Here is a 22,327-nt window from a genome sequence, read left to right as displayed (position 1 = left end):
AGCCCCTTACTGTTCCATGTTACACACTTTGGTCTCAACGTTCTTTTCCCCTTTCCCTACCGCTGCTGCTGAGACCACAAAGACAAAACTTGCAAGACTATACTAGTTCCATCAATGGAAGGTATATTTTAATATTTTTGTCGCTTGCTGGGGAATTTGGAAACTCAACCTCGGCAATCGTTCTCACGAGACTTGAAGAACCATAGAGACAGCGAGCCAGAGGAATTTTGGTCAATGTGTTGTTTGTGGTACCCTTCGTAATTCCTATCGATCATAGAGATCTGGGGCTCCATAATCTCCGCGCGAGTGCGGAAACTTCCCCGCCGGATCGTCCTACAAGCGCATCTGACGAGTACGGCAGATGATCAGCCAAATTATTTGTTGGGAAGTCGGTTTATACATATCGAGTATGATGCTTGCCATGTGAGTTTCATACCAGAAGACTCTTTCAAGCGCAACTATTACTGTGCGGTACCCTATATTAGATCTAAAGTAGTTCTAGATAGTCAAGTGCTAGATAGATGGTTCGTCGCTTTGCCGACAGGCTTGGACTGTCAAGACCTGTTTTTCTATGATAGCATCTATTTGCGCAGCGCAGGTCAACCTGTTTGAATTCTTGTTGAGGTATTTTTGACCTGGATTCCCATCAACATTCCTTCCTCTGTTCCATTTTCCCTCATCATCGCGGATTATTTAGCATCGATATTTGCTCCCGTTGTATTTCAACTCGATTGGGGAGACTAGATAAATGGGAATATTAAATGTCTCCTTTTACTTACTATGTCTGTTTTGTATTTGGATTTTCAGGGGTTGGTTGCTATTTTCGATTTGCATCTCATCGGTATTTAGCTTTCGTTGGTGAGAAATAACAGCGATATTTAGCGGTATTGAGGTGATACGATTTTTTTTCTTTTCTTTGCTACTTCCTGGGTACCTAGGTCATCAAAATGTTCGTTCGGATGGTTTTGCAATACACATGCCCCAAACGTGTAATCAAAGTTTGGAGGGTGGCAAGGAGACGAGGATAGCTGATTGTCGCCATGAACTTGCTATATAAACACATAGATCTAATCTTCGTACATATTTCTACCTCGTTAAAGGTGTGCTACCGCTAGGTAAGGTACCTCGGTGGGTGTAAACTCCATATACATAGGTACCCTATTGATCTGGGCGCCACTATAATAGTAGCTGTGCTTGCTGTGGTCCGGTCCACTTGTAGTGGTGGCTCCACTAGCGGAGACAATTGCCGACGAACCAGGGGTCCGTTGTGACATGTACAATAGGTACACATCGAACTGCCTTGGAAGTAGTGCGTTTTAAAAAAAACAACTGAACATTGAAAATGAAGCAGAACTATTGGCCTCTATTTGCGAATAGCAAACTTATTGGATCGCTATGACAATGATCTGTGAAATGGGGGGGTTTCCAAATAATCAGTCCCCGAAGGGTTGCTTGGTTCCCTAACTGCTACCCCTGAACCAAGATCTCACATTGCGGGGTAGGTATGGTGCAGCTCGGACTGGGTTTGTGACTGGCAGCTGAGCTCCGGCCAGAGGCTGACAGCGAGCGACACATCAGCAAACTTTCAACCTCCCCTCCTACAACTATGTTACAGCACACCTAGACCTGCCCCATTTCAACCCAACGATTGCGTCCGTCCAATCCCAAACCCCTCCATCCGACAACATCCTGAATCCCGGTCAACTTACTTCTACCAGTAGTAACTACCACGTAGGCAAGCAAGCCAGTGGAGATCGAGCTACAAAGCGAACCAACCCGCATTCCAAGCACGGACAGACCTACTGTCATCTTTCACACTGGCGGCGCTTCGGGCACGGTTCTCTTTCCTCTTTGTCGTTTCCTTCTCCCTCTTCTTCCTCATAGCCCTCATGCTGGCGGCCCCACGATTATCCCCTCGCATCTCGCTGTTCTTATCGAACATCCGAAACAATCCGCCGTACAATCTCGCAGCTCACAAGAGCAGCAGCCCGACTTCCAACTTCGCAACATCCTCCAGACTATCCCTACCCTCGACGGCTACTAGTCCCACACGAACCTACAAACCAATTCTCGCTCATCCACCCGGAATGGTGATGGACAAGTACAAGTCGCCGCCCCAGGCGCCCCCAACCTTCACAGGCACCAAGGAGAGCATCGTTGGCGATGCCAAGGCCCTCTGTGACACAACCCGCCAGCTGCTGGACAAGCTGGTAGCCGAGATCCCCGCGGATGACAAGTCTAAGACGACATTTGAGACCGTCATGGAGCCACAGGCAGCCGATGAGAACCAGAATGCACTGTCGTCCAGGATTCTGGGTTTCTACCAATACGTCAGCGGGGATGCCTCCCTCCGCGATGCCAGCACCGAGGCTGAGCGGATCATGGACGAATTCGGGATCGAATGCGGGATGCGCGAGGACGTTTACAAGCTCGTGGACGCCACCTTCAACGTCTACGGTGGCAAGGACGGCATCGCCAAGGCCTCTGGCATTGATGGCGAGCAGGCGAGGATGCTCGAGAAGGACGTCAAGGGCTACATCAAGAACGGACTGGGTCTCCCGGCTGGTCCCCAGCGCGATCGCTTCAAGGAGATCAAGAAGCGTCTCAGCGAGCTGACCATCCAATTCACCAAGAACCTCAACGAGGAGAACGGCGGAGTGTGGTTCTCACCCTCTGAGCTCGATGGTGTCCCCGAGGACACTATCTCGACGCTCGAGAAGGGCACTGGTGAGAACGAGGGCAAGCTGAAGGTCTCGTTCAAGTACCCCGAGCTGTGGCCGACTCTCAAATACGCCAAGAACGCCGAGACGAGAAGGAAGATGTTTGTCGCGAACGAGAACAAGTGCGGATCCAACGTTGATGTACGTATCTATCAAACCTTTGCACAGATCAGCCTTTTCTCCCCACCAGCAATTTGCTAACTAGGCCCAGCTGTTCCGCGAGGTTATTATACTGCGAGATGAGGCTGCGCGTCTTATCAGCTACCCCAACCACGCAACTGTGCGCATTGAGGACAAGATGGCCAAGACGCCCAAGACTGTGAAGGATTTCCTCAACGACCTTCGCACCCGCCTTGCTGATGGTGGTAAGAAGGAGATCGAACATCTTCTTGAGATCAAGAAGCAGGATTCTCAGGCGCGTGGTGCCGAGTTTGACGGCAACTACTACCTTTGGGACCACAGATATTACGACAGGTTGATGATAATGCAGGAATACGGCATCGATGGAAACAAGATTGCCGAGTACTTCCCCCTCAGCAACACAATCGCCGGCATGCTCAAGATCTTTGAGCACCTCTTTGGTCTCGTCTTTGTTGAGCTTACCCCCGAAGATCGTGCGCGCATCAGCCCCACCGGAAAGGCAGAGGATATTGCATGGCACGACGACGTCATTATCTTCAGCGTCTGGAACGATGCTTCGGAAGGTGACGATTTTGTTGGCTACCTGTACTTGGATCTGCACCCTCGCCAGGGCAAATACGGCCATGCTGCCAACTTCAACCTCCAGCCTGGCTTCCTCAAGGCCGACGGATCTCGCAGGTATCCAGCTACTGCACTTGTCTGCAACTTTTCTAAACCGACCCCGAACAAGCCCAGTCTGCTGAAGCATGAGGAAGTGGTCACCTTGTTCCACGAGCTCGGCCATGGTATTCATGACCTTACCGGCCGTACGCGTTACAGCCGCTTCCATGTAAGTCCTTTCACTACGCTTATGGTTGCTAAATTCATACTAACGTGTGTATTCTTTCTTTGCAGGGAACCTCAACGGTTAGGGACTTTGTTGAGGCCCCAAGCCAGCTGCTTGAGGAATGTAAGTATCCGCATTGCACCCCCCACCCCCCTGCCTTTTTCTCAGTGGCTTTCCATCAAAACGCCAATTTCTTGAGGAATTCCCTAAACATATGCTGACGCCCGCTTCTAATAGGGTGCTGGACCCCTGAACAGCTCAAAGCGCTGTCGTCGCATTACCAGACTGGAGAGCCGATTCCGGAGGACCTGACCAAGGCTCTAATCAAGACGAAGCACATCAACGGAGCACTGTTCAATCTCAGACAACTGCACTTTGGTATCTTTGATATGACGATTCACACTCCTGAGTCGCATGAGGAGCTGAAGAAGATGGATTTCTCTGCTGTGTACAACGACCTTCGGGCCGACATCAGCGGCATCAAAGGCCCAGAGGCATTGGGTGAGCCGAGGTATGTTGCAGGGTCCTTTCAAATACACCTAGATTACTGTCTTAATCTTCAAGGGAATTTCACTGACTTGGATTTCCCATCAGCAACTGGGGCAATGGCCAAGCTTGCTTCGGTCATCTCATCGGTGGATATGATGCTGGCTACTACGGCTACCTTTCGTCTCTTGTGTACGCCACCGATATGTTCTTCAGCGTTTTCCGCAAGGACCCCATGGACGGCAAGGAGGGCAGGCGGTACCGCCACACTGTTCTGCAGAGAGGTGGATCACAGGACGAGATGGAAACCCTCAAGCAATTCTTGGGTCGTGAGCCGAGCACAGAGGCCTTTTACCAGGAGTTGGGTCTGGGTCAGAAGCAAGAGAAGCTCTAGAGGGAAGGACTTGATTGAGGTGTCGAACTGGACTGCAGTCATAATGGATGATACAGGCGGTTGACTTTACCGAATCCAAGAATTGTATGCTGGCGTACGGGCCTTGTGTAACCCTAAGGCTGCCTGTTTTGCTAGGCTTCGGTGAATGTGGCATGCCTGCATGCCATACCAATAATTGTTGGTGGACTCAGAGAGAAATCCATAAACTGTGGAGGGTTTTAAATGCCTACGACGAAGTAAACAATCCCTCAAAAAACCTACGCAAATCGACATCTATACAGTACGTCAAATCCCGCAGGACGGCCATAAGCTTATACAGTTCCAATAACGACTTCGTACTCCCGATGGAAACCTCGTACAAAAATTGAAAGTTCTCTGTTCGGTCGCAAATGTGCAGAAGTTTCCAGTCGTGCTCTGTGATTAAGATGACCGGTATTATCGATGGTATTCGAACTTTGTTCCTGGATTTGCCGCTCGCTTTCCAGAAACCCAAGCTTCCATGCGAGCGAACCAGCCTGCCGTCCATATGGATAGCTGCGTTCGTCCTTCGTCTGCACTGGTCGAAATTTTGGTTTTAATGGGAATGCCCATTGGCCTTGATTTCAGCGGGCCGTGGTTAGTATTATTGACCAAAACCTGTCCGGATTTCTGGATAGCCTGCTTAATAGAGGCCCCAAGTGGTGTTTTTTTTCGGTTTCGTCCAAAACAATGGCGAGGTCGATCATTTTACTCCTAGTAACGATGTCGCACTAAGTCCCTATCGTTATAGCTGCTGCGGCAGATGAGGATGCTCCCGACGAAATTCCCCCGCTGGCCGCCATGGCTGGAAGTCAGTCAATTGTCACTCGCGCTGTTGGCACAAGCAGATTTTTGACGACAGACCTATGTTCCGTCGCAGGCCTAAGTAATGGGAGGTGTATTTCGGCGTTCCACGCCGTCTCCGATTCCCTCTCTTCTATGCATCTGGGATCTAATCAACCATATATAAAAGTACCTCGAAGTAGCTGCAAGTGCCACACCTGACTGTTTATATATATAGCCACTACGATAGTGCACCAGAGTCTACGTAGCTGGAATTGCGGATATACGAGATTCTCGACGCATGCAACCGGAGGTAGTGTGTAGGGGAATGCCTGTTTTATGGTTAACCTGATAGCTGTCATGTTGACCTTTCGACTCATTGCAAAACGTCTCTCTTCGGCAACTGTGCTACTCCAGCGGTGTTGATACCTCGCAAAAACTACCGCAATGGCATGTTATCGCGAGTTTATGACAGGAAACTCTAGGTTTTGTCCATCGCGTTTTATTCTATTTTCATCTTGTATTACTGGTTGTCCTCAAAACGGATAGCGACTGGTATATCGGCGTCCTCGTCCTGTATTTTCTCAGCTGCACCTCCTCCTTTACCCTCCAAATAGGCAGCAACAAACGCTCTTTTGTTGGCAGACTTGACTGCCCGCTTATGGCGGTGACCTCTGATGTGGACAAGCCACTTTTCCTCAGTAAGTACCGTGATGCGACATACTTCGCACGTCTTGTTGCATGGAGTCTCCTTTTGGTTGCTAGACGCAATGACGCTACCGAGAACCTCCCGGGCCGCCTCGGACACCTCAGCTGGCTCAGGCAGCGCGCTTCCGCCAAGATACTTCTCCATTATGTTAAGGGCCTTGTCGACGACTTCGGGTGACCAACGCGTGACGTCGCTGCTGTCCATCAGGAACAAGTTGGGAAGCATGTTTGCGTCTTGGATCAGGGGTAAGGTCTTGTGGGTGATCCAGCGAACTTGACCCTTAGCATACCGTCTGGTTGCCTGCTTGATCAAATCCACACCCGCGAGCTTCAGGGCTTCCAGCTCCTGTTCGTCGACGCTTTCACCCTCGGCCTGCCTATGCAGGGCGTCTAGATACGGTTCGATCTCGCTGAAACCGATCGACTGCCAGATGCCCGTCGTCCGATCTATGGTGATGCCATCCATGGTCGCCCGGCGCAGGTAGGTGTACATCTGGCGCGTCTCTTCGATGAGGCCGTTATCAAGCATCTTGTCCACACGGCGCTCGAGGCGATCGTTCAGGACACCGCGTTCCGAGTGCACCCAGAAGAAGACGGGTGCATGGTCCTGCTGTGTCGATTGTTCGCCCTCGGACGGCCGTTGCTGCTGCATCTTTGCCTTGGTCTCCCTTTGCTCGGCATAGATGTCGGACGCCCGTCGGCCAGTGGTCAGGTATATCTCCAGGGACCGCATGATCTTTCGCCTATCCTTGGGGTGTCGCCTGTCTGCTTCGACGGGGTCGACCTCGCGCAGCCGGGCCATCAACTCCTCGGTCGACGCCTCCTCGAGGGCCGGGTCACGAGAAGCTGACGTAGCGGGGGCGTCTGCTGCTGGATGGTCCTTCTCACCCTCCTCGGACGGCGGGGCGGCGACGAGGTTGTGGTCGAACAGCAGTCCATCCAGGTAGTAGTGAGTGCCGCCGACGAGGACGGGCAGGTGACCCCTGCTCCTGATCTCGCGGATGATGCTGCCGGCCTTCCTGCGGAAGTGATGGACGTTCCACGTCGGCTCCTCGAGGCCGATCATGCCGAGGAGGTGATGGGGCACGCCACGCTGCTCCTCCGGGGTGATCTTGTTGGTAATAATGGGCAGACCCTCGTACATCTGCATGGCGTCCGCGTTGATGATCTCGCCGTTGAAGCGGTGGGCGATTTCTACGGCCAACTGGGCAGGGAGGCATATTATAAAAGGTCAGTATATAATATCTTCTTATTTTTATTTTTTATTCAGGTTGACACTTGAAAAATCGTAAAATGCAATTCATGTCGCCCACAAGCACATTGTGTATCGTGAAGGGGAAATGAATGGGGAAGGAATCGTATAATAAAACTCGAGATGCATACGTCGGATTTGCCTGTTCCTGTTGAGCCCATGACCACAACCAAGGGCTCAGGAGATGAATAATTTTGCTGACAAGACATTTTTGAGGCATTTCGCCTAATAGTGACAATCGACAAAGAATTAGGCCTTAGACCGGAAAATGGCCTGATACGGGAGAATAATCCTGCCCACATGCAACTGCTCCTCCCGTAAAAGGAAAACGTTCAATTGATCTAAGTGATACTTCTACTCTGTAGGTACAGATGATTAGCTGTGACTCCTATGCGGGACGACTTTGTATTGGATGAAAAGCCCTTGGGCCTTTGGGTCCTTCTGCCTGCACGATACGGTAGGGCGGACGTTGCCAGACATGGGTGTGCTGGCCAATCCAGATGGTTTAGCCACAACCGCTCCACACATCAGGGTCCCCTCCCACATTTTCAAGCCACTACACCCTCCACCCCCTTCTTCAGGAGAAAAGTGGGTCACGTGGCTAGCTATCCACTTAGCAAATTGAACACCTACACACTTTGGAATTTGGAGCCAGATCATCTACCAGCTTCCGTCGCCTCCCATCGTGTTGTCTGCGCCTTTCCTTTCTTTCCCAAAGTCAAAAGGCGATTCGTTTGCTACCTCGCCGGCCTCTTGATCGGGCCTCTCTCTTTTTCATTTCTTCCACAAGACCACCTTTTTAGATGACTGTTTGCATATAAGCCGCCCATCATGAGTTCTTGTAAGTTCAGCCTAAAATGCGCGCAGCCCCGATCGCAATGTGCCCGCCGTCGCGTAACCATTAAGTTGCTCTGCGGGCAGGTCGCAAGACTTGTACCCAGGAACAATGGTCGCGACCAGCAATACTCTGGGTCCAGCTGTTGCTTCCCATGACAGCCTGCTGTATCAATGGCTTCAATCAACTTGCCAAATCCTCTTCTAACTCCTTCTGTGCGCTACAGTACGGTTCCTTGACCTCGTCAAGCCCTTCGTGCCGTTCCTCCCCGAGGTTCAGCAACCCGAGACTAAGATCCCATTCAACCAAAAGTTGATGTGGACAGGTCTCACCCTCTTGATCTTCTTGGTCATGAGCCAGATGCCCCTATACGGCATTGTGTCCTCGGACACCTCCGACCCCCTATACTGGCTGCGTATGATGATGGCGAGTAACAGAGGAACGCTGATGGAGCTTGGTATCACGCCCATCATCTCGTCTGGCATGGTTTTCCAGCTCCTTGCTGGCACCCACATGATCGATGTCAACCTCGACCTCAAGTCCGACCGCGAGCTGTATCAGACTGCCCAGAAGCTTTTCGCATTCATCCTGTCTGCCGGCACTGCCACCGTCTACGTCTTCACTGGTCTCTACGGCCCCCCGTCCGAACTTGGTGCCGGTATCGTCTTCCTCTTGATCCTCCAGCTTTTCATTGCCGGTATGATCGTCATTCTTCTGGATGAGCTTCTGCAGAAGGGATACGGCCTGGGCAGCGGTATCTCGCTGTTCATTGCCACCAACATCTGCGAGTCCATCATGTGGAAGGCTTTCTCACCCACCAGCATCAACACTGGTCGTGGCCCCGAGTACGAGGGCGCCGTCATTGCTCTGTTCCACCTGCTCATGACCTGGCCCAACAAGCAGCGCGCTCTGCAGGAGGCCTTCTACCGCCAGAACCTCCCCAACATCATGAACCTGCTGGCAACTCTGCTGGTGTTCTGCGCCGTCATCTACCTCCAGGGTCTTCGCGTTGAGATCCCGGTCAAGTCCTCGCGCCAGCGTGGTGCCCGAGGCTCGTACCCTGTCCGCCTCTTCTACACCTCCAACATGCCCATCATGTTGCAGAGCGCCCTCTCCTCCAACATCTTCATCATCTCCCAGATGCTTTACTCCCGCTTCCCCGAGAACCTCCTGGTCCGTCTGTTCGGTGTTTGGGAGGCCAAGGAGGGCAGCTCGCAGCTTTCAGCCATCTCCGGTCTTACCTACTACATGTCGCCTCCCATGAACTTCACCGAGGCTCTGATCGACCCTATCCACACAGCCCTCTACATCGTCTATATGCTTACTGCCTGCGCCGTCTTCTCCAAGACTTGGATTGAGGTCTCAGGCTCCAGCCCTCGCGATGTTGCCAAGCAGCTTAAGGACCAGGGACTGGTCATGGCCGGTCACCGTGACCAGAGCATGTACAAGGAGCTTAAGCGTATTATCCCTACTGCTGCCGCTTTCGGTGGTGCCTGCATTGGTGCCCTGTCCGTCGCCAGTGATCTCATGGGTGCTTTGGGCTCGGGTACTGGTACCCTGCTTGCCGTCACGTAAGTTAACCCTTCCTATGCAGCCTTTCCCAGTTATGAATGACACACTTTGCTAACTTTTTCTATAGCATCATCTATGGCTACTTCGAGATCGCAGCCAAGGAGGGTGATCTAGCTGGTATGAAGGGCATGGTTATGGGCTGAGGTAGTCATGCACTCGCCTTGAGTTGAAATGACCATTTCAGACAAAGAACCAGAATCTGTTCTTTTTGTCGAGTTTAATCCATCTGTAATAATATTGCTGAGGTATTATACAGGGAGTTGACGGTTCGCGATTTTTTTTTTGGAAGGCGGCTTCATTGGGAGGGAAACAAAAAACAAACAAAAAGATTTAACAACACGGGAAAAGGCCCTTTTTGTTGCAAGATCTGCAGGGGCCAAGCCGTTTATTGATGGAGTCAGGGCGTTTTTCTCCCGTTGTTAAATATCTCAAGAAAAAACATCAATGAAAGCAAGCCTTGAATTAATGCAACTAACTTTTGTGACCGTCCGCGCGGATGTACCCGTCCACAACGCATCAGGGATGGGGGGGACATGACATGTTCCGAGAATGCAACTCTCATAGTTATTACGTGGACATTGGACGTCACCACGTGGTAACATCAGATCTATTCTATCTTGTTCTAGTCTAATAGTAATCTTTTGGGGTAGGTCAGGGCAGGGTCATCACTTTTCATAATGGCTCATTGATAAGCCCAAACTGTGATCTGCATAAAGTGAACCATGTCAGGCCGAAGACTCATCAATATATAATTAATATGAAAGTTGTCCGGAGATTTAGTCATGTTCCGATTCGAGGACCAAGTAGCGGGCGGTTACTTTGACGTTCTAGGCTTCTAGCATATGAACGTGCATTATAGCTACGATACAAGGATTTGAGCTGCCACCGTTATGGAAGCTCATTCATTCATCCAAGTTTGTTTATTTCCGGGATTTTCGCCTGACAACCCGCGGTAACTGCACGAGGAAATCCTGCCGGGCTGGGGATTCGATTTACTTTTTACACGAACGACCGAGATCAATCACTCGGGCCTGCAACCCTGCAAGCCCTGTTAGATCTCGGAGCACTGATCCGCGGGCCATCCGCGCGATAGGCTCGTGCTACTATTGTGTATTTCTCTCTAAGAAAATGACTAAAGCAGGAGATCGTTCTTTGGGTCCTTGGAAGGACGGCAATAATCCGGCGCTTGACCCGCGCCTGTACTTTTCCTTATCAATTATCAATATACCGTAATGTGCTTGCGTGTTCAATCCACAGTCCGCACACTTCCTTCACTGTGAGAATCCACTCTCAAATCTTTCCTGCAAGTTTCCATAATTTTGTGGGTTAGCCAAGCGCTTTGGGGGTACCAGAGCCGCAATCTTGGAGACGAATCGTCTCAATCTTACATCATACATGCATGCCATTTCCCTGCGATACCGGCATGGAAAAGAGCTTGCTTGAAATCCATTGTATGGGGAAGGTGGGTAGCAGCTGACAATCGCATTGCGCACAGCACAGGGAAATGATGGAATTCTGTTGACATTGGAGGTCTACTCTGATTTGATGATAGCATAATAACCGATATTTTGCTTGAGCAACTAACTGAGACAGATGGGGTACACAATTACTGTTACAGTATCATCCCTCCTTTATTGCAGTTGCACCTAAACTGACTTGGGCAAGTTGCCACCCACTGACCCCAGTGGGCTTCTTTTTATGTCATCAAGGTCCTCGATAAGGTCTAAGCGCTGTTCGGACAGAATGATGCTTTTTGGCTTGTTACGGCAACAGACAGCATGAATCATATTTAGTCGTGTCCAATCCGAGTCATATTGTAAGCACTCCGGGTTTATATCAAGAGAAGACTAGGGCTCATTTCTTGGCGATCTACCTTTCACCAGAAGCAAATTGATTCACAAAGCTATTGTCGAAATAATCGGTCTCATCTCAAAAGCCAAGCGGGAGCGAAGAATAATTCCATACGCCGTGGCTTCAACGAACTTGACAGTTGAGATCCACAAGTCAGCATTTGCACAGGGGCCCCTGCAGCTAACAGGCACGGTATCAGCTGCATCCCCAGGCTGCAAAGCACGCACTGGTCCACTATTGAAGCCTCGGAGCCAGGCCGAGCTCCGCCCGCTGAAAAATTGCAGTAGCCGGCTCAACCAGTCAATTCGCTGCGATTGGGCGCCTTTGAGTTTTGAGCTAGTATATTCCTGCAGGTCAACAATCTTGCTCCCACACTCTGTGAACATTTCCTTTTAATACCAACTCGTCTGCAGTCTTCTTTGCTCTAGGCCCTCTGTTGATTTTTGTCTCTTGCGAGGGGCCCGAAGAGCGACAACATCACACAATTCCTCCCCGAAAACAGCGCGCCCTACAGTCTGGATTGAGAGCGCGCTGAAGCGGGGCACAGGATGGGTGGCGTCGGACAGTGCCAGTGGCCGGTATGGCAGGTTGATGATCTAACGCCATGTTTTCAGCATGAGTGAGTATTCTTTTGGCCCTTGGCCCTAGGCTGAGGCCTAACTGATCAATTCCAGTCTTTACTTCAGCTGACATTTGTTTCTTCAACCGTGTCTCAGCTACCTGAGGATATTGCTCCCCGCGGTAGTCATAGGGCTATCCGTCCTGAACCTTGGTTTTCGAAGCGCCCGGCATGCGGCGAGCAGGTCCAAAAGGTACGTTTCTTGCTCTGAGCTGACCCCCCTTGCATCGAACACTGGAATGAAAGTGCAAGGGGCATAGAACCTGGTTGAGTGTTGCTTTGTGTAACTCTCGACTTTGGAGTCTCTCAACCATTCCTCGCTGCGCTTTATGAATTTATCGGTTAACGAGCCCTCGCTCAAGCCCTTCGACACATGCCTATGCGCCGGTGTCCAACGGTGACAATAGCCGCCCCGGCGCACATCGAACAGACATTTCCCCCGACGACGATGCGATTGCTCAGGACGACGAGGATGACGATGAGGGTCTGGCGATCGGCGGCGGCCGATTGGCCCTCGTCAAGACGGCAACAAAAGGCTCTATCGTGCAGGCGGACACACCGCCTGCTCAAACACTATCAGTAGTGGTCGAGGAGCTCGCCATCGCAGGCTTGGTGGCCGTCTACGTGATCGCTTTGCTGTCACCCAAGGCTCACGGATCGTACACGCTCACTGGCACAATTATCGGGCTGACCACATGGGTTTACGTCCTTGTGCTCGCCACCCTACGACTCTTCCTCGGCAACACGCAATGGCGCGTCCCCCACCTCTGGAACCATACGGCCGCCATATACAGCTGCCAGTGGCTCTTCCTGATCGGCATCTTCCGCTCCGCCATGGTCCATCCGTCCTCGAAGCTGGCGCAAATCCTCGTCATTGTCGAGTTCGCCCTAACGTCGTTGCTCTTCTTCATGGCCATCACGACGCGCAAGGGCAACAAAACGGTATTGCTTGAGTGGGAGGATGGCATCCCGCCTGCTCGGGAGAACTTGGCGTCGCTTTTCTCCTCCTTCACCTTCTCGTGGGTCGATCAGATCGTCTGGCAAGGCTACAAGGAGCCCTTCGAGATGGGTAAGGTCTGGAACCTACTGCCCAAAGACAAGGCAGCCACCGTACTGTCACATTACAGAAGGGTCAAGAAGACGACGAAACTGTACTGGCACTTGCTGCGCTATTTCAAGGGTGATCTGTTGTCACAAGCTGGATGGGCCGTAATGTCCGGTATGTTCACTTTTGCGCCAACGATGCTTCTCAAGGCCATTCTGGAGTATGTTGAAGAGCCAGAAAGCGCACCCAGGAGCGTTGTTTGGCTCTACGTCATCCTACTTCCTGTCACTGATATAATTCGGTCCCTGGGCGACAACCGTGCGCTTTGGATTGGCCGGAAGATCTGCATCAATGTGCGTGCCATCCTGGTCGGTGAGATCTATGCCAAAGCCCTCAGGCGCAAGGCGGCTACTGGCAAGGATACTGTTCTGGGATCCGAAAAGAAGGAGGATAAGCCCAAGGGCGGCTTCATCAGCAAGATCAAGAAGATGCTCTGTCTCGGCGACAACGATGAGTCGGAAGATGGAAAAGACGGCGATAAGGACAAGGAAGATTCGTCGGATGAACAGGCAAACCATGGAACCATTATCAACCTGATGTCAGTTGACAGCTTCAACGTCTCGGAAGTCACGTCATACCTTCATTTCCTTTTCGCATCGGCACCCACTCAGTTGCTGGTCTCCGTCGTCCTGCTTTACCAGGTTCTCGGGATGAGTGCCATCCCTGGCTTCGTTGTCATGGTCCTGCTTCTCCCTGTGAACATTGGCTTCGGCAGGGCTTTCAACAGCACCCAGAAGAAGATCATGGCCTGCAGCGACAAACGTATACACTCGACCAACGAAGTGCTGCAGAACATTCGCATCATCAAGTACTTTGCCTGGGAGCACAGGTTCAGCGAGAGTGTGGATGAGAAGAGAAAGGCGGAGCTCAAGGCACTCAGGGCGCGCTACATGGTCTGGGCTTGCGCCGTTGCTGTGTGGAACACGGTCCCGTTATTGATCACCTTCTTCTCCTTCTTGATGTACACAACGGTCGAGAAACGGCCCTTGCACCCCTCGATTGCATTCACATCCATCTCGCTCTTCATGCTCCTGAGACACCCCTTGGACCAGCTTGGCGACATGTTGGCCCACGTTCAGGAGGCCAAGGTCTCGATCGACCGTATCGAGGAATTCCTGAGCGAGGAGGAGACGGACAAGTTTATTCAGCTTGGAGAGGACAACGTCAACGAGGAAGGAACTCGTATCATCGCCCTCAAGGATGCTGCTTTCATCTGGGGTGGCAAGGATATCATCGCCGCCGATGGATCTCAGGCCTTCCGCCTCCTGGACATCGACACCGAATTCATGATTGGCAAGCTCAATGTCATTGCTGGCCCCACTGGTTCGGGTAAGACTTCGCTGTTGATGGCGCTGCTTGGCGAGATGACTCTTCTCAAGGGTCGCGTTTACCTGCCCGGAGGCCGGAGCCGTGAAGATGTTCGCCCCGACCCCGAGACTGGCCTTGCGGAGACTTGCGCATACGTTGCTCAGCAGGCATGGTTGGTGAACGCCAACATAAAAGACAACATTTTGTTTTCGGCACGCTTTGATGAGAAGAGGTACCGCGATGTCATTGTCGCCTGTGCGCTGGAGCGGGACCTGGAAATCCTTGACAATGGTGATGAAACCTTGGTGGGCGAAAAGGTATGCCATATATGTTCCTGTTCATTTATTTTCTACCCCATTTGTCCCTTTTTCTCGGAATCTTCGCATGGCTACCGCCGCTGAGTCTAATCACCCGATACTAACATCTTGTGCAACAGGGCATTACACTCTCTGGAGGCCAAAAGCAGCGCATATCCCTGGCTCGTGCCGTCTATTCCAACTCAAAGCACCTGCTTCTGGACGACTGTCTCAGTGCTGTAGACTCGCACACGGCTCAGTGGATCTTCAACAACTGCATCAGGGGCCCGTTGATGAAAGACCGAACCTGTATCATGGTCACGCACAACATCCCGCTGTGTGTGCCGCACTCCGACTTTGTGGTCGTAATGGACAACGGAAGAATAACCCACCAGGGTCGGGCACTAGAGGTCATTACGTCTGGGGCGCTTGGCGAGGAGATTGCTCAGAAGGCCAAGTCAGAAACTCCCAACATCTCCAGAATTCCCTCCCGCGTGCCCTCAAGCGTTGGCGAGGGTAGTGGCAACACACTCCTCGACACCGACGGTGACGATCACCTGTCTAAGCCCAAGAACGCCAAAAAGGCGAAGAAAGCCGAAGCCATGGAAGAAACCAAGGCTACGGGTGCTGTGAAATGGCCTGTTATGAAGCTATACCTGGCATCCATGGGGTCCTGGTGGTTCTGGGTCGTTGCGGGCTGCATCTTCATATCTCAGCAGGCCAGCGACGTTGTGTCTAACCTCTGGATAAAGCAGTGGGCAAGCCAGTACACTACTGAGGTCTCCAGCGTTCCAATCTCGACCAGCTCGCACATGTACGGCACTCAGTCCTTTGCCCCCACGTACATGGTGCCTGTGCAAACCTACGTCAAGGATCAGCTGGCCAGGAATGGTAACGCTACCGCTCTCGACATTGTTGTCAACTCCGAAGTCAATGCACAGTATTACCTCGTCGTCCTCGCCATTATTGGTCTTGCTGGTTCCCTAACAGCATTCCTCCGTGATCTTTGGATCTTCTTCGGGTCACTCACCGCGTCAGCCAAGATACACACGCGTCTGTTAAATACCGTCACCCGTGCCAAATTCAGATTCTTCGATGTCACGGTATGTTTACAGAGAAGCTCTATTTGCTTCTACTCAAAGCCTATATATACTCCCAGTATATCCTGGATAGGTACACTAACTCGGAATTGCTGCAGCCCTTGGGTCAAATGATGAACAGGTTTTCAAAAGATATGGAAGCCGTCGACCAGGAGGTGGCGCCAATAGCCATCGGAATCTTGAGCTGCGCCCTGGGCATCACAGTGACTGTTGTGCTTATTGCCTCGATAACCCCAGGTTTCCTTATTGCCGCCGTCTTTATCACAATTGCATACGTGCTGCTGGCCAAGTTCTACCTGGCTTCGTCACGAGACCTGAAACGTCTGGAGTCTGTGCAGCGTAGCCCTCTGTTCCAACAGTTCGGCGAGACTTTGAGGTAAGTTTTTCATACCGGCTCCTAAGACTTGTCGAGAAAGCAACCGAAGCGAACATTGGAGCAATAATGGCTGACGACATTCTCAGCGGCGTTACCACCATTCGAGCGTACGGCGATGAGCGTCGGTTCGTGAGAGACAACTTGACCCGCATCAACGGCCAACTGCGACCCATGATTTACCTCTGGGCTACTAACAGATGGCTTGCCTTCCGTACTGATCTCTTGGGCGATTTCGTTTCCTTCTTCGCCGGTGTCTTTGTCATCCTCAGTATAGGAGTCATCGATGCAGGGTGGGCTGGTATTTCGTTGAGTTACGCCATCGGATTTGCTGAGAATATTCTGTGGCTGGTGCGTTTGTACTCGATCAACGAGCAGAACATGAACGCAGTCGAGCGTATCAAGGAGTACCTTGAGGTCGAACAGGAGGCCGCACCCATCTGTGAAAAGAACCGGCCACCCCAGAACTGGCCAGCCCAGGGGTCAGTCGAGTTTATCAACTACACTACCAGTTACCGCAAGGAGCTGGACCCTGTCCTACGCAACGTTACGTTCAAGATCTCTCCCCAAGAGAAGGTCGGTATTGTTGGACGAACGGGTGCTGGAAAGAGCTCTCTAGCGCTGGCCATCTTCAGAGCGCTTGAGGCTGATGGGGGTAAAATCCTGATTGACGGCATTGACATTGGACTCATCGGCCTGCGCGATTTGCGCGAGGCTATTACTATCGTTCCCCAGGAGCCAACCCTTTTCACGGGTACTATTAGGTCTAACCTGGACCCATTTCATTTGTTTACCGACGAGCAGATTTACAAGTCGCTGCAACGTGTGCAGCTTATTGGACCCGACGAAACTATCCCCACCGCCGATGCCTCGCCTGTTCTACCGGCTTCACCAACCACACCAGGGGGCGCGAGCAACAAGAACATATTCCTTAATCTGTCGTCCAAGGTTTCCGAGTCAGGATCAAATCTGTCGCAAGGCCAACGTCAGCTTCTTTGCCTGGCCCGCGCACTGCTCAAGGAGCCTCGCGTTTTGGTTATGGACGAGGCTACAGCATCCATCGACTACGCTACCGACAGCAAGATCCAGGATACTATCCGCGAGATGAAAGATACAACCATCATCACCATTGCTCACCGCCTGCAGACTATTGCAGACTATGACAAGGTTTTGGTGTTGGACAAGGGAGAGGTTGTCGAGTATGCCCACCCATGGGAGCTCATGCGTAAGGGCGAAGGCGGCAGTTTCAAGAGCATGTGTGACATGAGTGGCGACACGGAGCTGCTCGCTAAGGCTGCAAAGAAGGCTTTTGACGCTAAGAAACTCATCGACGTGGATGACGAAGCTGCCGATGCAGCGCCTTAGTATGCCTGCTCGGGCGACGCAGCAACAGAGGTTCTTACCAGGACAACATGTCCAAGAACCAGTAGTGGCTCCACGAGTCACCTCTCTCAGTCTTGTGCAAGCGACGGAGAGCCAAAGTCAAGAGGCCAAGTTGCCAACAAGGGCTGGGAAGGAGAGAACCACCCTCCCAACCAGTGCTCCCTTGATAGTATGGACCCCAGTGCAACCTTGCTTGCCTGCAAAGCTAGCAGCTATGGTCAGCGCGATATCTCCCACGTGATCCCTGAGGCGGGTATCAGCAACATAAACGAGGGCGTCTTGCCGCCTCAAAATATTGCAGTGCGGGCAGCAGATGGCTTGCTCGCAGGATTATAGGAGTGGTTGAGCGTATGACTGCTACTCAAGAAAGGAGTAATGCAGAGCGTCAAAAGGAGTTGTATTATTATTAGTGCATTAGAGTATGCTTGAATTTTTTCTATGTCTCTGAAATCAAAAGCAAATTATATATAAACTTTTTGAATGGACCGCTTTTTAGAGATGGGTTTTCCACCACATTAGGCATTAATCAGTATATTCCGTAATCAGCTTAAATCTGTTGCTTTTTCTTCCTCTGGCAGGTTATGGATATTGGTTCGGACTCTGATATTCTCGTAGTGAGCATCTCCAAGGGGCAAACAGCATATGTCAATAGTGTGAGGAGACAGAGCGTTTTTGATGTGAGCAATAGACAGTATGTATTTAGAACGTATATATGTGCCTGGAATCTTGCTCTGTATAATTATTTCAACCTACCCAAGTCAATCTGGCCAGCTGCGAAATCTTCATGACTCCATACGATATAGAATGTACCATGTGAATGAGGTGAGTAATCAACCGGTTCACAAGCTTTGCTCGTGGAAGCCCGAGGGTGGTTTTTGGATGATGACATTGGGGTCCAAAGATAGAAATTACCCCACTACGTTTTCGTTCCGATACACTTTTCTTAGTCTAGACTAGGCTACTAACGACAATTGTCAACGACGAATATTACCTAGGTACATACCAGGTATTGAAACATTATTCAACAAAAAGCCAATAGGTTGTTTTTTTCTTCTTCTTTTTTTGCCGCTGGCGCCCGTCAAAAGCTCACCGTTCCTTACACACCAATTTCCACCTAGGTCATGGAAATCTCAAACCCCCGCCGCATCCTGGCGATATCGCTAGAGAGCGAGGCGGAACTGCTCAGCAAATTCATCAAGGACTTGACCGGCAGCCACCCCACACCGTTGCCTACAGCAACGCCGGAAACGACGTCGGGAGAAGAAGGCGGGGAAAGCAGTGGCAGCGTCAGTGGCGCAGGAGGAGGCGGGGAAGGCCTGGCGGGCACAACGCACGCCCTGGCGCTCAAGACGGCCTACTACAGCAGCGAGGTGCCCGTGTGGCTCGACACGCCGGCCGCGCCGAGCGAATGGGCCGACACCTTCCTCAGCGCCGAGGCGAGGGAGGTCCTGGGCGTGCTGGGCGGGATCACTGTGGTGTTCTCGATCAAGGGCGAGAAGGAAGGCGGCGCCGGCGCTGGCAAGGGGCGGGAGCTCGTCGAGGCGGTGGGCAGGGTGGTGAGGGAAGGCCTGGGCGGCTGGGAGTGGGACGGGGTTGGGCTCGCTGTCGGATTTGGTGAGGTCGGACCCGATGCCGGCGATGTGCTCGGCGACTGGGAGGAGGCTTGCGGCGAGGCCGGGTTGGAGTTTGTGCACGCAAGGAGTGGTGGTGGGGATAAGGGGAGGAATGAGTTTGGCGGTAAGTGAGAGGGCAATGAATGGCGATGGCTCCATGAAACGGTCCAACAGGTCGTCTGGGATACTGACTGACACCCATGATCACATTACGACAGAAAAAACTGGCATTCCACGGGTGCTGGAGGCGCTGGAGTCCAACGACTGGGCCCTCGATCTAGATGCGGATGGTCTGGGGCTGGGAGATGACGACGATGACGACTTTCTGGGCCAGCAATCGTCAGACGAGTTTGGCGACTTTGAAAATGCAGCAAGCGGTGCGGCCAAGAGGAGAAAGAGCACAGACCTGGACCCGGCAAGCCTGAGTTTCGGCTTTGATAAGGCCGACTTTGAGGGCCTCAAGCGCGCCATCTGGAGTTCCGGGGTCGACGTCGAGGCGGAAGCCGAAAACATGAGGATAGCAGACGAGGCTGCTGCGCTTCAAGAATCGAGCAAGTTACATAAAGATGCGTCAGACAAGTCAGGTTCACCATCGGGAGAAGGACAAGGTGCAAAAGAGCCCCAAAGCCAGGAGACGGGTGACGACATTGGGCAAGAGGACGTCGAGAAGGTCGAGGCCATGATGCGCAAGCTACTCGCTGTCCGAGAAATGGGTGCTAGTTTACCAGAGGATCAGAGGAAGAGACTGGCTGCCAGGGCTGTGGGTGAGGTCATGCGAGACCTCTGATTTTTTTTGTCTGACTGACTAAGTATTTACCGATACACAATACAACAACACACGCTTATGCGGTCCTCCAAAAGAGTCAGCCTGCCTTGAGCAGGAATTGTCGGGTTTACATGCCACGACGGGACACCTGCGCTGTCAGATTATGCACGCAAATTATCCACTATAAGAAGGCGGGGGGAAACTTGTATTCGAACAGTCTTGATAGGACCTACCTACCGTAAGCTTGCTTCTGCTATATATTCCTCGATATATTTAGACCGGCTTGACCGGATAACCGGGATCGACCATAATCGACGGTCTTTTTTGTTTTTTTGGTCTTTTGATCTGATCTCACTGCTTGATGCCGAGACCCTCATCCTAGATCCTAGCAGTCACAACAGTCGACTCAGGCCTCGGAAGATAGTACAACAGTTCTAGAATGCTATTGCATGTATTGCATGGATGTTCCTTATAAAGGGTAAAGAAAAAAACAAATGCCGCGGACGGCGTTACCGTACAAACAAAACGAAAATCATGATCTGAAACCCCGCACAGAAAAAAAAAAAAAAACATAGTGACAAGCAAGGGATACAACTGCTGACTGACTTGTGCACCTTTTATCAACCCCGCGTAAACTTTTCTCTTTTCTCTTTTTTTTTTTTTTTTTTTTTTTTGCATCCCCCCTCTTCCAACGCAGATACCAGGCTCGGATCGAGGGGACCATTATACGGGGCAACCCTGCTACACAGGGCAAACAGATAGACTCGCAGCCGAGAAGGAGAACAAACGTCGCTATCCGCGAGGAGCTAAACATGCAAACCTAGCAAACAAGCAGGAACCTAGACAAATCATCCCTCCCGAAAGACGCCGTCACAAAGATGGGTAGCGAAAGTTGCAAACCGGTCTCCGCGTGACGTGATGTATAACCGGTTCGAGGCAACTTTTCGAGTTCAAAGGAACGGAATCACCGTCGACCGAGATTGGGCCTCGTCGTCTGGCTCGAGCGTCAAGTTCATTTATATAGAGATGTGTGGCACACTCTTAGATCTAGAGCACGGGAGAAGAAACCAAGCAAACAAATAAGGGGTGTGACGGGTAGACTAGAAACCATTACGCCTCGAAGGATTCTGTGTCTACTAGCCCCGAAAGAAAAAAAAAGGGTTCGGTTTTGTACCTCAAAAAAAAAAAAAAAAAAAAAACTAGGTATACGGCTGAACTATTCCATAGACACACATCGGATGAAAGGGGTGCCAACGGGAAAGCTTAGCGCCCAATTCGCAGTCAACAAAGTCAACAGCAGTGGCCGCCATTGTTGTGACGGGATATTTTGTTGCCGAGGGGGCCCAGACCGTATTGGTTTTGTTCGAAATACCTAGACTCCCTAGAGAGGGGGACCAAAAAAAAAGTTAACCCCTTTTACCCTAATACCCCAACTTTGTAGTTGGTGGTTCTGTTTGTCTCTACGGTATGCTTGAAGAAACGGGCGGCCTCTCGGCCGGCCTGGGCGAGTTACTTCTGAGTCTCGTCAGAGAAGTTCTCCATAGCATCAGCCGAGGACCCCCCTGTCCGCATCGGGATTTGGTGTTTGTCTGCCCAGGAGGATGCGGAAAAAAGTTTGCTGGGGTTGGTTTGACAGTACTACGTTGACCAACCATTTTATTCCATGTCAATCAACAGCGATGGATGGATGTTTGTCGTGCAAACCCTTACCTTGTCTGTTTTTCTTGTTCCTTTTTCTCCTCGTTCAGATAACCGTTGATATCATCATTTTAACTTTCCATCGTCCAAGGTCAATTCAAAAAAATACCTACTAAATAGGTTCCTATTGTACCGTGTTGTTTTACCCCAATCCCCCTTGCCCTGGACTTTGTTCGCCTAGATTGGCGAACCAGGTATTATGCAATTGACAAGTCACATGAGGGACCAATGCGTTCAAGGGCTCGAAACCCGCCAGACATCGGAAACTGGCATGAAGACAAACTGCAAGGGACGCAATTAATACCAGCGAGCCGGTGACGACGTCGAAAAAAAAGTGTGACAGTGAGTGAGCCGTGCATGACGGACCTCTCGGTTGGAATCCCGCAATTGGACGTTCTTCCTCCCTTCGCCTCCACACAAACCATGCACCTAAGGTCCAAAGGACGGCATTTCTCTTGGTCTTTGGTCTACCCACAATAT

The 22,327-nt window shown here is 51.4% G+C and overlaps 5 protein-coding genes across 5 annotated transcripts; 4 read left to right on the top strand and 1 right to left on the bottom strand.

Moving 5' to 3' along the window:
* The first annotated feature begins 1,562 nt into the window (after nucleotides 1-1,562).
* On the top strand, nucleotides 1,563-4,918 carry MGG_04858 (metallopeptidase MepB). The gene is made up of 5 exons (XM_003712289.1): nucleotides 1,563-2,861; nucleotides 2,932-3,690; nucleotides 3,756-3,810; nucleotides 3,925-4,198; nucleotides 4,282-4,918. The coding sequence occupies exons 1-5, from the start codon at nucleotides 1,890-1,892 to the stop codon at nucleotides 4,565-4,567; spliced, it is 2,346 nt and encodes a 781-aa protein (XP_003712337.1). The 5' UTR covers nucleotides 1,563-1,889; the 3' UTR covers nucleotides 4,568-4,918.
* A 718-nt stretch (nucleotides 4,919-5,636) lies between these two features.
* MGG_04857 (tRNA isopentenyltransferase) lies at nucleotides 5,637-7,690 on the bottom strand. Its single transcript, XM_003712288.1, has 2 exons — nucleotides 7,460-7,690; nucleotides 5,637-7,280 (listed from the first exon to the last, which is right to left on the bottom strand). The coding sequence occupies exons 1-2, from the start codon at nucleotides 7,628-7,630 to the stop codon at nucleotides 5,892-5,894; spliced, it is 1,560 nt and encodes a 519-aa protein (XP_003712336.1). The 5' UTR covers nucleotides 7,631-7,690; the 3' UTR covers nucleotides 5,637-5,891.
* A 268-nt stretch (nucleotides 7,691-7,958) lies between these two features.
* Nucleotides 7,959-10,210, top strand: MGG_04856 (protein transporter SEC61 subunit alpha). Its single transcript, XM_003712287.1, has 3 exons — nucleotides 7,959-8,169; nucleotides 8,390-9,734; nucleotides 9,803-10,210. Exons 1-3 carry the CDS (start codon nucleotides 8,160-8,162, stop codon nucleotides 9,876-9,878), a joined length of 1,431 nt encoding a protein of 476 aa, XP_003712335.1. The 5' UTR covers nucleotides 7,959-8,159; the 3' UTR covers nucleotides 9,879-10,210.
* Nucleotides 10,211-11,830: 1,620 nt separating this feature from the next.
* Nucleotides 11,831-18,337, top strand: MGG_04855 (ATP-dependent bile acid permease). Its single transcript, XM_003712286.1, has 6 exons — nucleotides 11,831-12,205; nucleotides 12,303-12,398; nucleotides 12,568-14,935; nucleotides 15,055-16,017; nucleotides 16,113-16,390; nucleotides 16,477-18,337. Exons 1-6 carry the CDS (start codon nucleotides 12,135-12,137, stop codon nucleotides 17,750-17,752), a joined length of 5,052 nt encoding a protein of 1,683 aa, XP_003712334.1. The 5' UTR covers nucleotides 11,831-12,134; the 3' UTR covers nucleotides 17,753-18,337.
* Nucleotides 18,338-18,707: 370 nt separating this feature from the next.
* Nucleotides 18,708-20,463, top strand: MGG_04854 (uncharacterized protein). Its single transcript, XM_003712285.1, has 3 exons — nucleotides 18,708-18,809; nucleotides 18,889-19,507; nucleotides 19,602-20,463. The coding sequence occupies exons 2-3, from the start codon at nucleotides 18,892-18,894 to the stop codon at nucleotides 20,168-20,170; spliced, it is 1,185 nt and encodes a 394-aa protein (XP_003712333.1). The 5' UTR covers nucleotides 18,708-18,809; nucleotides 18,889-18,891; the 3' UTR covers nucleotides 20,171-20,463.
* The last annotated feature ends 1,864 nt before the right edge of the window (nucleotides 20,464-22,327 follow it).

Source organism: Pyricularia oryzae, chromosome 3 (genome assembly GCF_000002495.2).
Source record: "Pyricularia oryzae 70-15 chromosome 3, whole genome shotgun sequence".
Lineage (NCBI taxonomy): Eukaryota > Fungi > Ascomycota > Sordariomycetes > Magnaporthales > Pyriculariaceae > Pyricularia > Pyricularia oryzae.
The sequence above is the reverse complement of the archived record's forward strand: the minus strand, read 5'-3'. Positions and strand labels throughout refer to the sequence as shown.

Coding starts and splice junctions, on each gene's coding strand:
- MGG_04858 (XM_003712289.1), top strand. CDS start 1,890: ATGCTGGCGGCCCCACGATTATCCCCTCGCATCTCGCTGTTCTTATCG. Junction 2,862..2,931: donor AGTGCGGATCCAACGTTGAT/GTACGTATCTAT, acceptor AACTAGGCCCAG/CTGTTCCGCGAGGTTATTAT. Junction 3,691..3,755: donor CGCGTTACAGCCGCTTCCAT/GTAAGTCCTTTC, acceptor CTTTCTTTGCAG/GGAACCTCAACGGTTAGGGA.
- MGG_04857 (XM_003712288.1), bottom strand. CDS start 7,630: ATGTGGGCAGGATTATTCTCCCGTATCAGGCCATTTTCCGGTCTAAGG. Junction 7,281..7,459: donor CAGGAACAGGCAAATCCGAC/GTATGCATCTCG, acceptor CTCCCTGCCCAG/TTGGCCGTAGAAATCGCCCA.
- MGG_04856 (XM_003712287.1), top strand. Junction 9,735..9,802: donor GGTACCCTGCTTGCCGTCAC/GTAAGTTAACCC, acceptor CTTTTTCTATAG/CATCATCTATGGCTACTTCG.
- MGG_04855 (XM_003712286.1), top strand. CDS start 12,135: ATGGGTGGCGTCGGACAGTGCCAGTGGCCGGTATGGCAGGTTGATGAT. Junction 12,206..12,302: donor ACGCCATGTTTTCAGCATGA/GTGAGTATTCTT, acceptor ACCGTGTCTCAG/CTACCTGAGGATATTGCTCC. Junction 14,936..15,054: donor AAACCTTGGTGGGCGAAAAG/GTATGCCATATA, acceptor CTTGTGCAACAG/GGCATTACACTCTCTGGAGG.
- MGG_04854 (XM_003712285.1), top strand. CDS start 18,892: ATGGAAATCTCAAACCCCCGCCGCATCCTGGCGATATCGCTAGAGAGC. Junction 19,508..19,601: donor GGGGAGGAATGAGTTTGGCG/GTAAGTGAGAGG, acceptor ACATTACGACAG/AAAAAACTGGCATTCCACGG.